Source organism: Nuphar pumila, chromosome 3 (assembly GCF_984573655.1).
Source record: "Nuphar pumila chromosome 3, dmNupPumi1.hap1.1, whole genome shotgun sequence".
Lineage (NCBI taxonomy): Eukaryota > Viridiplantae > Streptophyta > Magnoliopsida > Nymphaeales > Nymphaeaceae > Nuphar > Nuphar pumila.
Window position 1 is genome coordinate 146,712,673 of NC_143251.1, and position 19,545 is coordinate 146,732,217.

At 36.9% G+C, this 19,545-nt stretch overlaps 1 protein-coding gene across 2 annotated transcripts in view; it reads left to right on the forward strand.

Annotated features, from left to right (window-relative positions):
- The window catches only part of LOC149844330 (vacuolar protein sorting-associated protein 52 A-like), a 203,750-nt gene that overhangs the window by 72,739 nt on the left and 111,466 nt on the right, over positions 1-19,545 (forward strand). For both annotated transcript variants that reach the window (XM_090000506.1, XM_090000507.1), the window contains exons 7-10: positions 702-803; positions 2,419-2,502; positions 2,882-2,962; positions 3,115-3,258. In XM_090000506.1, coding sequence (XP_089856632.1) covers positions 702-803; positions 2,419-2,502; positions 2,882-2,962; positions 3,115-3,258 — 411 coding nt within the window. The remainder of the gene's footprint in view (positions 1-701; positions 804-2,418; positions 2,503-2,881; positions 2,963-3,114; positions 3,259-19,545) is intronic.

The following is a 19,545-nucleotide window of genomic DNA, read 5'->3' on the forward strand; positions in this document are numbered from 1 at the left end:
CAACCAAGCATTGAACTGCATATGGAAGTAAAAACTACTAACGTTTTCTTATATTAATATACAAGATATTAGCATATAATGCAAGGATTTCATTCTGTATAAAAAGATTTGGTTATTGTTACAATTAAGCTGTTACACCTGGAGGCAGGTAGTGCCATTGTGTCTTGTTTTTTTTTTCAAATGAGTATGGATGGACAAATAAAATGCATCCTCAAAGTTATTACTAACTTATGGCATCTAAGCATATCCATATAATCACATTTATCTGTAGATTCTCTTTTATTTGTATTTTCAGCATTCATGTGGTTTTCAATGCATTGTGAAAGGTATTTTTAGCTCCAACATGATCTTCCTTCTTAATGTTTTGATAGAAATGAGAAGGATGAGGCTATAATTTGGATAATAATGCAGTATATTAGAATGACATGAGTTGTGTTAGTTGAATCTTGGGTTGTTTGTGTTTTGGATGACCCACATCTAATGAGGTATGGGAAGATGTGTCTACATGGATGTTCTTAGAGCTTTGAAAGCAACTTCAGACATTTATTCTTTTAGATAAATAGTGATGATTCTCTGTCTTATAAAGTGATTTATTGGTGCCTACAGAGGATATTCATAGTAAAGTGTGATAGTTAATGGCCAATTGCTATGTGTTTTACTTATTGTTGATATTTGTTTATGAACGTCTATTTCCGATGCAGGATTACATAAGAGAAAGTGATAATTTGGTTTTATTACATGAACAAATTCGAGACTGCAATTTCATTATATCACAGATGGAAAGTCTGCTTGGTGGTTTTCAGGTATTACTGGTTTTTCTTGTTTATGTTCGTTAGTAAACTTCAATTACTAAATAGACTTTGTTATGGTGGTGCCTTTGTAGTTGACCTTTCTCTCTTTGATTTTTTTTATATTCATAGCTGAGAAGTCAATAATAAGGTTCTTCTCATTTGATGATATTCATAAATTTGTCTACCTTATGTGATGTACTCGCCCTGTTATATTGGGTGATTTCTGGTCGCTTCCTTTTGCTTTGCTTTTCTTTATGCAAGTTTTTGACTGGCCATATATGTACAAACAGTATGATAATCAAACTTCACAATCCTCCTATAATGCAAATGATGTTAAATATATATATATATATATATATATATAGTTGTTTCCAGACTCTTGTTTGTATATATATTCCTTTACAATGTATTTTTAGGAAATACGTGTATTTCTTTTAGTTTTAAATTTTTTTTTTGGTTTAAATGCCCATTAGGGGCATTTTTGTCCACCTGATTCTAGCTGTTGGGCTAGTCCAATGGCTACCTTAACTAGCTGTTGGACTAGCCAAACGCCTAATTGAGCTCCCTCTTCTTCTCTTCCTTTGTATGTGTGTATATGTATGTATATATATAAGGCTTGTTGCCCCTCTTTCATGTATGCTTCTCTTAAGCATTCGTAATAATAAAACTTATTTATTTTTAAGTGTTTTGTGTTCTTGTGCCTTTGTACATTTTGTATTTGCGCTTTAGTGGCTTGTGTTTTTTTGGCCTTAGTGCCTTGATTCTTGTATTCTTACTATTTCATTACAAATGGAAGTTAATATAAACTACCAGACAAAGGCAAAAGGTAAGTTAAAAGGACTATTGCATGTAGAGGGAAAGTTACACGCATAATGCCTTCTGTTGGGCGTCTTTTGGGATATTGTGAAGGGCCATTGGTTTCAGGCAAGTGCTATTGAGTAGGGTTAGCTCCCTTAGGAAGCATTGAGTCATGATGTATGGGACGTTTTGGTGGCATATTGAGTAGTGTTGCTCCATATCATGATGTATGCACCCTTCCAAAAGCTTAGTTCTTAACTAGTCCTCTTTGTAGACTCCTTTTGGGTTGAGCAATGCCTATGGGGATCTCCATTTGGCAAAATTTTCCAAGCATCGGATTGGTAATTGATGTTTTTTGGTGAATCTATTGTTTGGATTTAACCTCTTGGGGGTCTTGCTACACTCTAGATTCTTCACATGGTGTTCTTATTGGATTTTTTGTTATTTGTTTATGGTTTAAAGGTGATGTAGCTTTCTTGTTGAGATCAGATCCCTTGATGGATTCCTCCAGTTTGAAGGCGACAATTTTTCAGAGTTAGTCAATACTTTCACGTGGCTAATCACATTCTTTTGACAAATGAAGATTGTGAAGCTGGAACCATCTTTTGGTTAGTAATGTCTGATTATGAAATCTGGGAGATGTGACCATGACCTTGTCTTGTTGTCATAATTAGATAGATCTAGTGAATGCCTGTATTCAGCCTTCAATCCTTGTTTGCATTAGCTTTCTATGTCTATATATTCTTCCTCTTTTCTTGATTTTGAATGATGTCACCCAGCATTGATGTATTGATCTTCTAATTTCTATTTGAGAATTATTTCTTTTCAGGCAGAAATTGGCTCCATAAGCTCAGAGATTAAAAGTCTTCAAGAGAAGTCAATGGATATGGGATTGAAACTGAAAAATCGAAAGGTTTGTGAAATCCTGAAAACATTGTCTTTTATTTGTTGGTTCCAAAAGTTGGTAGATTTACTATCACTAGTATATAGATAATCTCCTATATGCCTTCCAGATTTTGCAGTTAACCTTTCTTTTTTTTTTGGCTCCAGGTCCCATAAGTTGGTTATTTTGATTATCTTACAAATATCATTTGTGTTCTAGATTGAAACACCAGCTATGCTAACCCAAGCAGAAAATCTTCTAGCATATCGAATGCTTTAATTTTGATAAACTGGCATCCTCCTCTTTTTTTGGGTCATTGCAGTCTAGATATGTCAATTCATCATGTTACGTTCGCTATGGTATGGGTTTGGTGACACAACTATTCAATTTATTATACTTCATTTTTCAGGTGGCAGAGCTAAAATTGGCAGAATTTGTTGAAGACATTATTGTGCCCCCAAGGATGGTTGACATTGTTGTTGATGGAGAGGTACTATTGATCTTATCTATTATTTTTTGTAAAGAGTTATTTGCATAGCAATGATTTCCATTGATATGTCAATCAACTATGCTCTTGAGGCTTGTTTCAACCCATACATGATGGTAGGCGCAATACTCATTTGAGGGGATTTCTTCGAGCAGGTCAATGAAGAATATATGAAAACTCTTGAGATTCTTAGTAGAAAGCTAAAATTTGTTGAGGTGGACTCGATGGTAAAAATGTCAAAAGCACTGAAAGATGTTCAACCTGAACTGGAAAGACTTCGTCAGAAGGCAGTATCAAAGGTATGGAAATTAAAAGAGGATGCTTTTTACTTTGAATGTAGGAATTGAAACCAAGATCCCCCACATGTCACTGGTTAGTGCATTAGTGTTGCATCTTCTTTGTATACAACTATTGGTGCTTGAGTGTACTTTCCATCATTTATCAGTTTGTAGTTTCTCCACATGTACCACTGATTTCTGCATTTGTTTCTTTCCTTAGCAATATCGTGTTGATGGTTTCTGATTTTTTTTTCTCTTTTTCTTGTTTTTCTACTCATTCTTTTTGAAAGGAAATTTAACCTTCATGATCACTGTATTTACTTTCAAAATTAAAGCAGTAGGCGAAATACCAGATCAATTTGATTTTTTTGTTGAAAAGTCTTAGCCTTAATTCATGTCAGAAAACTTTTCTAGCTGTAGCTCCATTGTAAAAAGCAGTTAAAAAAAAAATTTAAAAAGATCGGACCCGGGTCGGGTCCAGACCCGACCCGGATCCAACCCGTGCCAGCCCCTCGAAAACCCTTTTCGAGGGGACTGGCAGCCCACGGCAGGGGGCTTCTCCGGCGACACAGGGGGCAGGCCCTGTGTGCGCCCCCTCCCTATTAAAAGACGAGAGGGGAGAGGGGAGGGCCTACGAGCCTCCCCCCGACTCTCTCTCTCATCTCTCGTCTCTCTCCCCTCTGCACTCTCCCCCTATGCATTCCCTTGGCAGGGGCCTTCGGCCCCTGCCCCTTTCTTTTAAGACGGCTGGCAGGAGCCGAAGGCTCCTGCCCCTCCTTTTAAAAACCCAGCAAGGGCCTCGAAGGCCCTTGCCCCTCCTTTTGAAGACTTAGCAGGGGCCAAAGGCCCCTGCCCCTCTTACTATTATCACGGCAGGGGCCGATGGCCCCTGCCCTCCTTTAGATATCCGGCAGGGGCCGATGGCCCCTGCACCCATCTCCTTTAAATGGCATGGGTCATTGGACCCTACCCCGTTCTCTTTCGTAACGGTAGGGGTCGATGACCCCTGCATTGAGTTGCGGAGAAACCGAGCTTTCTCCCTACCTATATTCATTTTATACATGCTAAACTACGTACTTTTGCAGTGTTACGCAACGGAGCCCGTTCGCGCCCCGCGAACTAAACCGACGATCACTTACGTTCGTAGACGGCTTCATTCTCGCAATACTCCAAGGTAGGAGAAGTTGCACAAGGACTTAAATAATTAAATCAAGCTTAAATAATTGATGATCGAAAGGACTTAATGATATATTTATATACTTATATGTATATAAGTACACTTTTAAATCAAGGACGCGGTTTCGCGATCCTTGTCCTTTGCTTTCGCATTTCAGTTTGCCGTCGCGCTTTGCGCCCAGGCTTTTACTTTCGTATTTACTGCTTATTGTCTTTTAATTCAAGGACGCGGTTTCGCGGTCCTTGTCCTTTGCTTACGCACTTTCTGTTTCTGTTGTCGTCGCGCTTTGCGCCCAGGCTTTTGCTTTCGTATTTACTACTTACTGTCTTTTAATTCAAGGACGCGGTTTCGCGATCCTTGTCCCTTGCTTTCGCAGTTCCTGTTTGCCGTCGCGCTTCGCGCCCAGGCACTTCCTTTTCGCATTATTGTCTTTTGTTTTTGCCTTGCCATAGACTCAGTGTACTCGGGAGGAATACCTATTCCTCTTTCTACCTGATATGTTTTGGGAGAACCCTTGATCTGGGGCAAGATCAAGTTCTTAGGTGATGGGTTCATTTGTGAAGCCCATTACCAAAACCAGTGTCATGACTTACATAGCACCCAGACACTGCGTCATCGGATGTCAGATTCGAGAAAATCACATGCCTTATGTTGGCAAGTTGTGTGTCGTTTCGAAAGATTTGATATGTTAAAATAGTTTTTAAAAACATTATATCTTTGCGAAACACACTCCCGAGGCTCCTATTAAGGACCTGTATCCCTTTTCTCGTAAGTGTACTTCTTAAACATGCGAGACATGTTAGTACTACGACGATTGGATGAGAGAGTCTTATGACCTCGATTAATGCTTAGTGCAGGTTGTTGAAAACACATATAAGAGTGGGATCGCCTTCATAGGCAAGATGCTCGTTTCGGTCTAATGGACCAGAGCATGAAGAATGAGGCAACGGCTAAGAAACCCCGTCGCGCTCCATTCAACCTGGCTTCGTCAAGAGAGAGGACGAAGGGTACCAACTCCGATAGACAGTCCATTTATGGCTTTCAAGAAGGGCAAAAGACCCGTTTTTCCCCAGTCATCGGAGGTTAGGGGGGGGAGGGATAGGGGCTACATAAGTTAGCCTAACACTTCTGCAGAAGTTGGATGCATCCCTATCAGGCCTTGGGGACTTACTCTCTCGACCATCGATCGTCTCCATAGGAATAGGATTCAGTCAGACAACCGAGGTATATTAAAATACTTAACATAATGAACACTCGGCTTGGACTCGACTGTTTCGACTCACGTGCCATGTATGTACCCGCATGGCCGGTTATCAAGTAATAACTAAATTGAGCATGCACACCCTTTTCAGTTTGTTGTACTTAGCTTATTCCTCTAGTCTATCTGCTTAGTTTGCTCGTTACTACCTGCTGCATAAATTATCTATGCCTAATTTAGTTCTTTCTGTCTTTGTACTCTCCTGCTAGTTTTTCGCAAAACTAACCCATTTCATGGGTACAGGTGACGATTAGGTGCATCAGGCGATGGCGCGACTGCGAGATGATTTAAGGATCCACTGTTTCTGCTCGTAGTTCTTCTCCTGGACATTTTGGTTTTTGATACGGTTTTCCCTTGAGGAAACCCAAATTTTGTACAAACTTGATACTCTCTTTAAATAGAAGAAATGGTTTCCTAAGTATTATTGCAGATCGTCCATGGTAAATATTTGTTTTCTCGCTAACGTGCCCAAGGTTGTCAAACCTGTTCTCTTTCTTTTAAAAGAAATCGTTTCCGCTGATTTTAGAAATAAACTCTGTAAAGAAAAGGAATTTCCCAACTATTTCAAGGAAATTATAAGGTTCGAAATTTTGGGGCGTTACATCCATACTGAGTAGAAGACCTTGTACTCAAAAGATGCTTTTTGGCCTTGGTTAGTTGGATATCGAGTGGCAAAAGTGTCAAAATACTGTGTATAGATCAAGGGTATTTTAGACATTTCTTTGTATGTATTTTTAGTACAATCCATTAGGGACTGAAATACCTTTTTTGTTGTTTTTTGTTTATTTATTTTCATGCTTTTAAATGTAAGCCTTTTTTGACTGTCTGTCCAACTAATCGTTGGACTGCACTCCAACGGTCATAAATATGACCTATGGATGGATTGCCTCCCTTAATGCTTTGTGAGGCTCTATAAATAGAGCCTCACCCCATATGTAATGTTATTCTTTTTCTAAAGCATATTGTGAGTAAATACCATCTCTTTTATTCTTGTGGCCTTTGTGCCTTTTACTCTATTGTGAATTCATATCTTGTTGTCTCTTTTGTGAGATTGTTGTTGGTCCATTAAAGACCATTTTATATTTGTGCACTTGTGTAGCCTCTCATTGACATTGACATTGTAATTGTGCACTTCCGTTTCATTACATGAGATGTAAAAGCTATCTTGGGGTTGTTCTACTTGTGGTGGTGGTGGTCATCTTCCAACTCCTCTACTAAAAAAAATCTTGTAACCATTATGGGAGAAAGAGATTCCGCCTCCGTCATCTCCTACAAGCTCAATGAAAACAATTATTTGATGTGGGCATCGGAGAATCACATCAAAGGAAAAAAGCTATGGGGCTTTGTTAGTGGTACCACTAATGAACTGCAACTCAAATTAACTAGAAGACAAGGAGATCAAGTCAAAGCTTTGTCCGAAGAAAAAAAGGAAAAAGCTTTGCAAGAATACCAAAACAAATTGGAGGATTGGAAAACGATCAATGCTCAAATTTTCTCATGGTTTATGAATACTATGGAGTTCAAAATCGCCACCAACATCATCAAGTTTAAAAATGCATATGATGTATGGATCTTTTTAAAGAGTACCTTCATCCAAAAAGATATGGCTAGGCTATATTATCTTCAAGATAAGGTATGTAATGCAAAACAAGGAGATAAAAGTGTAAGAGACTTTTACGGTATTTTATCTCTTATTTGGGATGAACTAGCCATGTTAGAACAAAAATGGAAAGGTTCGACTATTGAAATGAGAAGATCTCAAATAGAAAGATAATTTTTTTCTTTCCTTTATGGCCTCCGGCCGGAATTTGAGTAAGTTAGGTCCTCTTTGCTTCATAGGACCTCAACTCTTTGTATAAGTGAGGCTCTTGCTCAAATTTGCCAAGAGGAAACAAGACTTAGAATGCACAAATCTAATGATGAGGTCCTTGCAACGACAAGACCTTGAAATTTTATAAAAACATATAAACCACCTAACTTTGAGAGGAAATTCAATGGGGAAGGACATAATGGAGGAGGATACAAAGGCAAAATCATTTGTCATCGTTGTAAGGAACCAGGGCATATAAGACCGGATTGTCCCAAATTTAAAAAAGTGACCGCCGTAAGTGAAGAACCTCAAGAATCCAAGAAAGGAGGCAACTTCAATGATTTGACAATTGCCCAAATAGCGGAGGCCGTTTCATAGGTTCTTAAAGCCACTCCTTCTACATTCGGCGCCGCCATTTCCTTCTCTTCTCTTCTGGGTAAGTCTTCTTGGATTTTGAATTCAGGAGATTCTTTTTACATGACTTATAATAAGTCTCTATTATCCAGTTGCACTAATTCATACTTTTCATGTGTATCAACCGTTGATGGTACTTTAAAAGTCAAAAGTATAGGAAACCTAAAAAATATTTCAAAAAACTTTTTTGTTCCAAATGTGAGGGTTATTTCAAAATTAGACTTAAATCTTTTTTTAGTTTCTTAAATTTTCGATTATTGGTGTAAAGTCTTCTTCTCATCTATGGCTTGTTGGGTGCAAGATCTCTAGTCAGGGAAGCTGATTGGGCAAGGCCCTAGAAGATGAGATGTTTACTATATGGATTCCTTATGTTTACCCCAAAACTCTTTTTGTAATTATGTCAAAGACATTAATTTGGATCTTTGGCACAAAAGATTAGGACACCCAAGTATATCCAAATTATCTCATTTTTCATTTTTGGAAATTTTTTGTAAACATAAAGATTTGTATGTGAAGATTGTATACTTAGAAAAATGCAAATGACCCCTTTTGGATCTATAACCTCTTGTCTAATGAAAATTTTGAATTAATGCATTCGGATGTATAGGGTCTTGCTCCCGTTATGTCAAAAGGTGGATATTCATAGATGATTTTAGTAGATATACTTGGATTTACTTCCTCAAACTCAAATCCGAAGTCTTTGTGTTTCAAAAATTTTCATAATCTTGTTAAAAATCAATTTGAAACAAATATTAAAGTCTTTCGCTCTGACTCAAGGGCAAAGTTTATTTCAAATGAATTTCATTCATATTTAAAAACTCATGGTATTTTACACCAATGATCTTGTCCTAAGACCTTTCAACAAAATGGTATTTTCGAAAGAAAGCATTGTCACATTATTGAAACTACTAGGACTCTACCTATTTCAAAAGAAGTTCCAAAAAAATTTTGGACTGAAGCCGCCCTCACCGCAGTATATCTAATAAATAGAATGCCTTCTCAAATATTAGAAAACAAATCTCGTTTTGAAAAACTTTTTAAAATTTCTCCCGACTTGAAAATGCTAAGGGTATTTGGATATATATGTTTTGTACTTCTTGAAAAATATAACAAACTCTCTCCTAAAGCTATAAAATGTATTTTCTTGGATATGCCGAAAATAAAAAAGGCTATTGATGTTATGATGAAACAAATGATAAACTTTATATTTCTAGAAATGTTACTTTTCTTAAAAATGAAAATGAATTTGATTTTGAAAAACCTAAGGAAGAATCTGAGTATGCCTTTTTATTTGATTAGTTACCTAAATCAAATAATGAAATTGTTGATGATAATGACATTGGTAATTTCGAGTCTATTAATGACTAGTGAAGAAAGAGAACCATCTCATAATCTCTTACATTACTCAAGACGAGATAATGAGGAGTATCTATGTGCTTTTGAAAGATATAATCAATCAATAAATATTGAAGAAACTAGAGTTAGAGGACCTGAACGAATACATAGCCTTCCAACTAGATTTGTCTCTTATGAATCCTTTTCTCCAAACTATAAGACTTGTCTTCTAGCTATTCGTTCATATCATAAACCATCTAACTACACTAAAACTAAAAACACAAAAAGTGGGTTGAAGCTATGAAAATAGAATTAGATACATTACACAAGGCACATATTGTTAGATTTTAATCCACTCGTGAGAGCTGAGAGACAGGGAAAGAGAGAGAGAGAGAGATAGTAGAAAATGAAAAAACCGATAACCCCAATGCTCAGGGTCAGCTGCTGTATGATCTCATTTATAATAACATACAAAATATAAGACTAGGGTACAAAAGTACCCTTATTACAAGAAGGTAAATTACACACCGTGACATTAATGACACGTTAATGATCACGGGTCTGGATCTCCAGACCCGTGACCCGTAACAGGAGAATACACTTCTTTTCACCCTCCCTCAAGTTGTGCATGATCTTGGACCATGAACAACTTGCCTTTTAACATCCAAAATCTGTCTTTCGTCAATCCTTTTGTAAATATATCCGCCACCTGATCTGTGGTTCGTACAAATTCAGGCTCAATCTCTTTCTCTTCTACCTTTTGTCTCACAAAATGCTGATCTATTTCAATATGTTTGGCACGACTGTGATGGATTGGATTAAAAGACATACTAATGACACTCTGGTTGTCACACAAAAGAAGTGATCGAGAGATTGATTCCCCTACTTCTGTCAGTAAATGTCTAATCCTAGTAGCTTCAGTGGTGGCGGCTGCCATTGACCTATATTCAGCCTTTGTACTGGATCTGGCAACAGCCTTTTGTTTCTTACTACTCCAAGAAACTAAATTCATCCCAACAAACACACAATAGCCGGATACCGATCTGCGTTCATCTGGATCTCCTGCCCAGTCCGCATCAGAATAAACAGTGATCTCATGTGCATTTTGCCCATTTGTCTTTCTCTGATATATGAGGCCATCCCCAACAGTTCCCTTTAGGTATCGAAGTATCCGTTTAACTGCTTCCATATGCCCTTCACATGGTGCATGCATAAACTGAGAAACTTGATTCACCGAGTAGACTATATCTGGACGAGTAAAGGTGAGATATTGTAACATACCTACTATGCTACGATACTGTGTGGGATTATCAAATGGATCCCCATCTTGAGACCTAAGCCTTTGATGAAGGACACTAGGAGTGTCCAAGGGCTTGCAGTCTTTCATACCCGCTTTATTTAGAACATCAATGGTATACTTATGTTGGGTGAGAGTCATCTCTTCAGAAGTACTGTCGACTTCAACTCCAAGAAAGTATCGTAGCTTGCCAAGGTCCTTCATTTTGAACCTTTGATTCAAGAGATGTTTCACTTCTTTAATGTGCTCATTGGAATTACCAGTGATGATGATATCATCTACATATATCAACAACAGAGTAATTGTGTCTTGGTTCTTAAAGATAAATAAGGAGTGGTCAAGAAGAGATTTCTTAAAACCATATTTTTGAATTTCAACAAAGAAACTGTCGAACCAAGATCGAGATGCCTGCTTCAATCCATATATCGCCCTTTTTAGTCTGCATACATATTTTGTAGGATCGCCTTCTGCATAGCCAGTGGGTTGTTCCATGTATACTTCTTCTCTCAAATTTCCATGAAGAAAGGCATTCTTCACATCAAGTTGGCTAATAGTCCATTGATGTTCAATAGCTAAAGAAAGTATAATCCTGATTGTTCCCATCTTCACCACTGGACTAAAAGTTTCATCATAGTCCTGTCCTTGCTCTTGTGTAAAACCTTTGGCTACAAGTCTCACCTTGTATCGCTCTATAGACCCATCTGGTTTATACTTTATTTTGTACACCCATTTCGAACCAACAACATTTCTGTCAGGTGGTCTTGGTACGACATCCCACGTACCACATTCATGTAGAGCTTCCATCTCCTCATTCATTGCTTCAATCCATCTTCTGGAATTTGATGCTTGAGAGAACGTTGTAGGTTCATCTTCTTTATTCAAGGCTGTTAGAAAGAGTTGAAAATCTAATGAGAAATTTTCATAACTGACCCATCTTTCAATTGGATGACGAGTACGTGTGGATCTTCTATTATCAGCGATGTTGGATGTAGAGGATGTGTCCATGTCTGAATTAACTATGGTGGGCGGCTCTCTTTCTCGTCGAGCGTAGACAAGACCTTTATACCTTTGTGGATTCGAAGTTGGGTCTGTATTTTCATGAGCAACCACTTTATCAGCAGACATAGATTCCTTATTCTTTTGAGTACAGTTCGAGTAAACCTCACTAGTTCCGGAGAGAAGTTCATAATTCAACCAAGGATGATAAGCCTCAACTTCAGGTTTTGATTCTGAAGAACTAGTATATCGACAATCAAAATTCAATTCATCGAAGATGACATTTCTTGATATTTTGATGCGCTTGCTCACCGGATCATAGCACCTGTACCCTTTATAGTCATCGGCATAACCCACAAACCTGCACTTCAGAGCCTTGTCCTGAAACTTATGTCTCATTGAACTATCAACATGAACATAACATAAACAACCAAACACATGCAAATCATGATAGTTGGGATGTACACCAAAAAGACACAAGTAAGGAGACTTGTTTTCCAAAATAGTCATGGGCAAACGATTTATCACATGAACTGTAGAATGAAAAGCCTTTGTCCATAAAGTGATCGGGAGACTGCTGTCATGCATCATGCTCATCGCACTCTCAACAATATGGCGATGCTTTCTTTTAGCAATCTCATTCTGCTGAGGTGTGTGTGGGCAAGACACCTTTTTCCTTATCCCGTTACTTTGGAGAAAGTTAGTAAAGTCAATGGAAGAAAATTCACCTCCTTGGTTTTTGACAAAGGAATGGAAGTTTCAGAACAACTTGAATGTCTCAGATTTGTGTTTCATGAAAAATATCCAAGAATAACGAGAATAACTGTCAACAAACAAAAGGTAATATCTAGTTCTAGATATGGAAGCAACTGGAGCAGGTGTGATCATCGCAAAATTTTTCCTCTCGTAATGTTCTCTCTCTTCCTTCTCTTTTTCCTTTCCAACCTCTTATTTTCCTCCTTTTTGAAGGGAGAAAGATGAAAGACGGAAAGAAAAGAGAGAAGAGAAAAGAAAGAAAGAAAGAGAGAAGATGAACTCTTTTGCGGGTTTCACTTGACCTTGATTTGAAAATCTTTAGAAAATAACTCACCTCCGTTTTTGAAAATATTGCGGGAAAATGGGGAGACGGGATTCGCTCGTCGGTACGAGGTTCGATCGTTCCTGGCGCCTTTACCAGGGGTAATCGAACCAAGGATCGAATCTATGCCTTTTGCTTTGCCTAAATATAATTTAAGAATTTATCCTAAAAGATCTAAATGCACAAAGAATCATGCTTGTGCGATGCAAGAATGTATGCTTCTTTTGAAAGATGTTTTGAAAATTTCCAAGTATTCTGAGAACTTGATAATGGAGTGAAGAAATGGTTTTTGAATGGTAGAATCTAATTTAGAACTTGAGATAGATCAGAGAAATTCTAAATCTTTGAAATAAATCAGAGTTGAAAGAATAAAGAATGATTTGAAAATTTTGAAATGAAGTTTCAAAGTCGGAGATGGACTTTGAATTTTGAACTTGAACTTAGGAAAGGGAATGAATACTTGAGATGGAATTGAATTTAGATTTCTGAAGTTGGAAATTTGGAATGGATCTGAGAAATCCGGATGGTATTTAAGAATAGACATAGATTTAGTAGGTTCAGATTAGATCCGAAACTGAATTTGAAATCTAGAATTGGAATTGGATTCCGGATCCTAAAATGGATTTGGATCTGAAGTCTAAGATCCAAAGTAGAATTGGGTTCTGGATCCTAGAATGGATTTGGATCTGAAGTCTGAGATCCGAAGTGGAATTGGATTCTGGATCCTAAGATGGATTTGGATCTGAAGTCTGAGATCCAATATGAGTGTTGAATCCTGAATCCTAAAGAGGAATTGGATCTGAAGTCTGAGATCCAATATAAATGTTGAATCCTGGATTTGGAGTTAAATTCAAAAGATGAATAAAGAACTTCCAAGTTTAATTTGAACTTGGAAAATGAGTTTTAGAAATTGAATTTTTGAATATACAAATGAATTTCAAAGTCAAATTACACCTTGGATTTGAAATTTAGAAGATGAATCAAGAATCTCAAAGTTAAATTGAACTTTGGATTTGATTTGGAGTATTTGAATATAAATGAATTTGGAATTTCAAAGTCAAATGGAACTTCGAAATCTGATTTGAATTTGAATATAAAATGAATTTGAAATCTCAAAGTTAAGTTGAACTTTGAGATTGAAAATGAAATTGAATTTAAAAATGAAAAGGATGAATAAGAATTGAAGATAGATTGAGGAAAATATTTATATCACTTGGAGTTTTTGAAAAAGGAATTTTGAAATTATGATGCAGTTCTATCCTAAATGATGAATGAATTTGAATTTTTGAAATTTGGACTTTGAAAAGCTAGTCCATTCTCTAGATGAATTAAAATAAGATTGAAAATATAATACATCCTTGACTATGGTCATTGAATGTATTATATAATAATCTATATTTAAATTCATGTGAAGAATAAAATACATCTGGTGCTTTTATAGGATTTAAAATGAAATTAACTCTCAATATACCCTGACTATGGCCATTGGTATATGTTTTGAGTTAATTTTAAGTTAAATTCTGATAAAAGATGAAAATATTTAGGGAAAATATAATGAATTTTGAAAATGGATCCAGTGTAGATCCAGTGTTATTTCGTAAAAGATAAAAATCTTAAGTTTTGTCCATACCCTGACTATGGCCATTGATATGGATCATCAACTTAGGATTATGTTACCTCTTACGAAATGATGCACGTGCCATTCGTGTTTCACCATTGTGAGATTTTGAAAATAAGGTAAAAATGATATGGAACAGGCAACTGATGCTATTTATATGCTCATACATTCTAATCTAAAAAGCTTGAAATGTAATATTCTCATTAATGATCTAATTATTACATTATGGGAATGAATTCTGAAGAGATGAAAAATATCTAACTTAAGGAAGATCTATATTCCTGCAAAACAGAGTTAGCACAAGGTAGGACATAACATATAGAAGGAAAGGGAAAATCATATCAACATCTATATACAGGCAAAGGTGACTTATCTTTATTAATAAAGGACATATATATGCAAATACATACATGCTAGGTTTAATGAAGAAAATGCATATGATTATGCCTAAACAAATAATCAAATGCAGATATATCTATCTAAATGCAGTGCTTATACTAAATAAAATGAGACTATGATAAATATAACATCTAGATAAGAAACTGGAAATATGAATGAAGGTGAAAAGGGAAGTAAAATGAAGGTAATATATATAAAAAAAAAATGATAGATGAGGGTTGGACAATAACTAATTAACCTATATCAATACAATGTCAACTGTAAGATGAAGGGCACACAACTTGCATGAAATATATGAAAGTGACATAACAGTGCAAAAAAAAATGATGAATTTAATGGGGGTGAAGATAGCATACAGTGAAGTGCAGCAGGGTGTACAGTTTTGCAGAGAAGTGAGTATGCTGTGTAAATGTAAATGAAGGACTATACGAGTGAGGAAGTATAGTGGTAAGGGGGTTTTGATGCTACTGTAATATATGTAGGGAGGGCTATAGATATAGTGGGTATTTAACGGGTAAATATGAACATGGCAGTATAAATGAAAAGGAGGCAGTGACTAGAAAGAAAAGTAAATAACACCGGGCGACATGTAAATGTACTAAGAATGCACAACATTTTATTTGTGGGAACTCAAACAAAGCATTGTAAAAACATACAACATTTTACTGAGGAGATTCAGGTGTTGTGAAAATACACAACACTTTATTTGTGAGAACCTCATGAGGGTGCTGTAAGTGACTGGTGATATGGAGTATTATTGCAATGTGGCAGCAACAAGGTAAAAGTGAAGATGATCAGACGATGGGTATTGTGAAGTGCAGTGGGCTGACATCAAAGGTATAATACAGATGATATCTTTTATGTTCAAGTACTGAGTGCAAAGGTGGATGGACATTATGCAGCAAGTGTACCAAGTGGGAAATACACGTTACAGTGAGAATATAAGAATCAATGCTATACAGAGGGGGGTGAATATAAAGGCGCTATACAAAGTGAACCAGACATCTAATTTCAAGTTAACCTCATGTGCATTAGGCAAAAAAAAATCTATTATCTGAACAACTCTACACAGCTCACTTGGGCGGTTTTCCCTAACACGTAATGGTGATTTGGCAATAAGCACGTCCAAATGATCTTAGTTGACCCATCAAGATATCTCCAGTCAATACATTGTGCTAAACTCAGTTCAGTCATATCAACATGATTCTACTTGGTATATCAAGATTTCTGAAACATGTGGAGTAATATGACCAAGTCTGCCATTCAACTTATATAGCAAATCGGATCTTATTACAGTGGATCAAACCGACCATCATATTCTCTCTCTCAACCAATTAGATCTGCTATTACGATAGATCAGAGATCCACTTTATTGTCAATCCATGTGCATCAGGAAGCTAATAAAATATCGGCAAGGCATGGATGAGCATAAATTAATACAGTAAAAAGAAATCAAACATTCTATGGAGTGAACATGCAGGTTGTACTCGGCTGGAGATGAAATCAAATATCCCTTCAGCAAATTGGTACTCATTGGTCCCCCAATGCCTGTAACTTCTGAAGATTCCTGAGTGTCTGAAGGGTTCTTCTTGCCCCTTTGGTTCCAGCTCAGCTCATGCACGATTACCTCAGACAAAGGGACTTGAGAAGGGTATTAGTAACAATTTAGTATTACCTGGTATTAAAGAATTTTCCAATTTCTCTAGAACGATTCCAGAGACCCTCTTTGTACCAAAGACCAAGTATATATAGCATTTAAATTTGCAGATATGAAAGATTGCGGTAAAAGAAAGGAAGAGAAAGAAAATAAAAGGCAGAGACATATACTCTAAACGTCGATGTGCAGAGATGACAAAAGAAATAAAATAAATAAAAAAAGAAAGAAAAAAGAAGAAGAAAAAAAAAAAACTATAAGGGAAAAGCTGAATCTGAAGCATCATAAACAAGAAACCATTCTAACATATCAGAAAACAAGAAAATCAATGAAGATCAAAAGAGGAGTCCAAATGTAAAACAAATTATCTGGAATGTGATCAGAAGTCAGATGTCTAATCATAGATCAGCGAAATAACCAGATGCAAAAGATTGTCGGAACTTAATTATTCCTTTTGCTATAGCACCAAGATGGATCAATGTCGCACAGGCAACATCAGGACCACCAGGAGTGCATTAATGGGGATAAAGAAAAAAAACAGAAAAAGAAAATTTTCAGAGAAAGCTAAGAAGGAAGAGGGATACTCGCCTGGTATTTGCAGAGAAATTCGACCTCCTTCAAACAACTACAGAGGAGGCGCCTTGGGGATTGCTCTTCAGCTCTTGCAGGGGAAGCCTCAGAGAGAAGAAGGAGCAGAGGTTTTGAGGTGAATAACGAATGTCCGGGGGCGAGGAAGCTAATTGATGGATGTCCTTAATGGGCGCTCCTCGATCGATAGGCCAACAATGGATCAGAGAGGTTCGATGGTGGTGGAGGTAAATCTCTTGTGTATTGCAGCAGGGACAATCCCCTTTACTTCAGCTGCTTCCCAAGAATCGGGAAGAGGGCGATTAAGAGTCTTGTGGTAGGATTTGCTTCAGGGATTGAAAGAGAGGGGAATAGAAGAAGGAATAGAAGGAAAGGGGAAAGGAGAAGCCGATCAGAGATAATGAGGAGGTAGGAGACGGATCCCGAATCCTTCTACGTGCTCTCCTCTTAAAGGGGAAGAGGAGCCTTCGAGAGAGGGAGATGGTTGAAGATCAGGGGTTGAGGGAGAAGAAGTTGGTTGGAGATGAAGGGTCGGCAAGTGAGAGGGGAAGTGCGTGGGTGGTGTTTGTTGGAGATTTTCCAAATTTCCAAAAGAAGGCCCCCTTTGAAAGAATTTTTGTAAAAAAGAGTGGTTTAAGAGAGGTTTTTGGCAAAAATTCAATTTTTCAAGTTTTAAAACCTTTTACCTTCCTCAATTTTTTTATTTTTATATTGCTTTTTCCATTTTTTTTTATTTTTATAGTAGAAAACTAAGGTTTTAAAAGAAAACAAAGTTTTAAACACCAAATTTTTGTATTTTTCTGAGAAATATTTACAAAAGTATTTTTCTGAGAATTTTAGACCATTTCGGGGAAATTTCTTCAGAAGAATGGGTTTGAACCCAGGTTTTGAGAAAATGTTCGAGTTTTGACACTCGAATCGAGAAATACAATGTGATGAACCCAAACGGATGTCGAATGGACTATCCGAGTTATTTAAAGGCTATTTTTAGTATTTTCTATAATTTTAATTTAAAATTTGAACAAGGAGATTCAGATTTGGATCTGGGCAATGGATCCAGATCCAAAATCAATTTAAACATATGAAATAAATTTAATTTCAATAAAACTTGAGAAATGAACTGGAATTTAGATTTGAAATGACCCATTTGCTCAGAAAATGATATTAGGGAAAAAAAGGGAATATTTAAAAGATTTTGAAAAATTTGGGGTGTTCACAGCAGGCCCCCAAACATCAGAACAAATAGTCTCAAAAGGTCTTGAAGCTCTTTTATTAATAGAATGAAATGGTAAGACATGACTTTTACATAGGAGACAACTAGGACATTTGTTGTCATCGACATTTATTCTTAAACTTGACTTGGGAATGAGGTTATTTGAAACAAGCTTTTCAATGAAACTACTACTGCAATGACCTAGACGACCATGCCAAAGATTTGGCTTATTGATTTCAGAGACACTGAAGACACAAGTAGAATTTTCAGAAGGCAACGATGATTGGAGCTTCAAGTTTGGATATGCAGAGCGAATATGTGCTGAAGGATCTTCTTGAAAGACATACATATTGCCTTGTCGTTTTCCTCTAGCGAACGTCTCCTTCGTGCAGAGATCCTTGACAAGAACAGAAGAGGGAGTAAATTCAACTGAGGCTTTGATATCATCAACAAGTTTAGAAACTGAAACGATGTTTTTCTTGATTTCAGGAACATAAAGAACTTTTGAAAGATTGATAGAAGATTCGGAAAGGGGTATAATGGAGTTTCCAATATGAGAGACAGAGTGGTGTGATCCATCTCCAGTAACTATACTGCTTTTACCAATGTAAGGAACAAGTTTTAGGAGCTTACCTGCATCACCAGTAACGTGAGTCGTCGCGCCAGAGTCCACGTACCAAGTACCTTGCTCATTTTGTTTCAGATTCAATTATGCTAAAGCTGACAACAATAACTCCTTTACTTCTCCATTGGTCCTTGTACTGTCTGTGTAACGCCCCAGAAGTTCGACTTGAGAGAAAAAGGTTTGCATAGAAATACCTTCGAAAATCAGAGTTTGCAGCAAAGATTTTTAAAGATACCAAAGGATTTTAAAAACACAAGTCAATTCTTCTGGGTACGTTAGCAAAAAAGACTCAGCGCAAATACAAGCTCATTTTCTAAGCCAAAATAGTGAGCAGAGGATAGAAAAAGTACATTTATAAAAGAAAGGGTTTAATTTATACAAGGCAGAAGGGTGTCCACCCCAAAACAACAAAAAAGTACAAAACCAAATAGCCAGCGTGTCGACGAGAGAGGCGAAACTTTGACCACGTAGCATCTACACCGCCGCCTGTAAGGAGAGCTACCTGTCACCTACACCCATAAAGAATGGGGTCAGTCCTGAAAACTGGTAGGTACGCAGAAGGAAAATAATGAACTAATCTAAAGCATGCTTGAACAGAAGCAAGTAGAAACAGATACAATCTATGCAAGTGAACAGCAAGGCTAACCGATATATCATAGACTCAAGCAAACTAGTGGTACAGTGATATCAATGTAATTGTAAGCAATCACAACCAGGCTTATCATGCATACCCTCCAACTATCGCAAACAACAGACAGATAGTAAGGTAAAAACAAGCAGTACGAGAAAAGAATAAATAACTGTGAGCATGCCATACTTTGATCTGATTATTATCTGGACATTGTG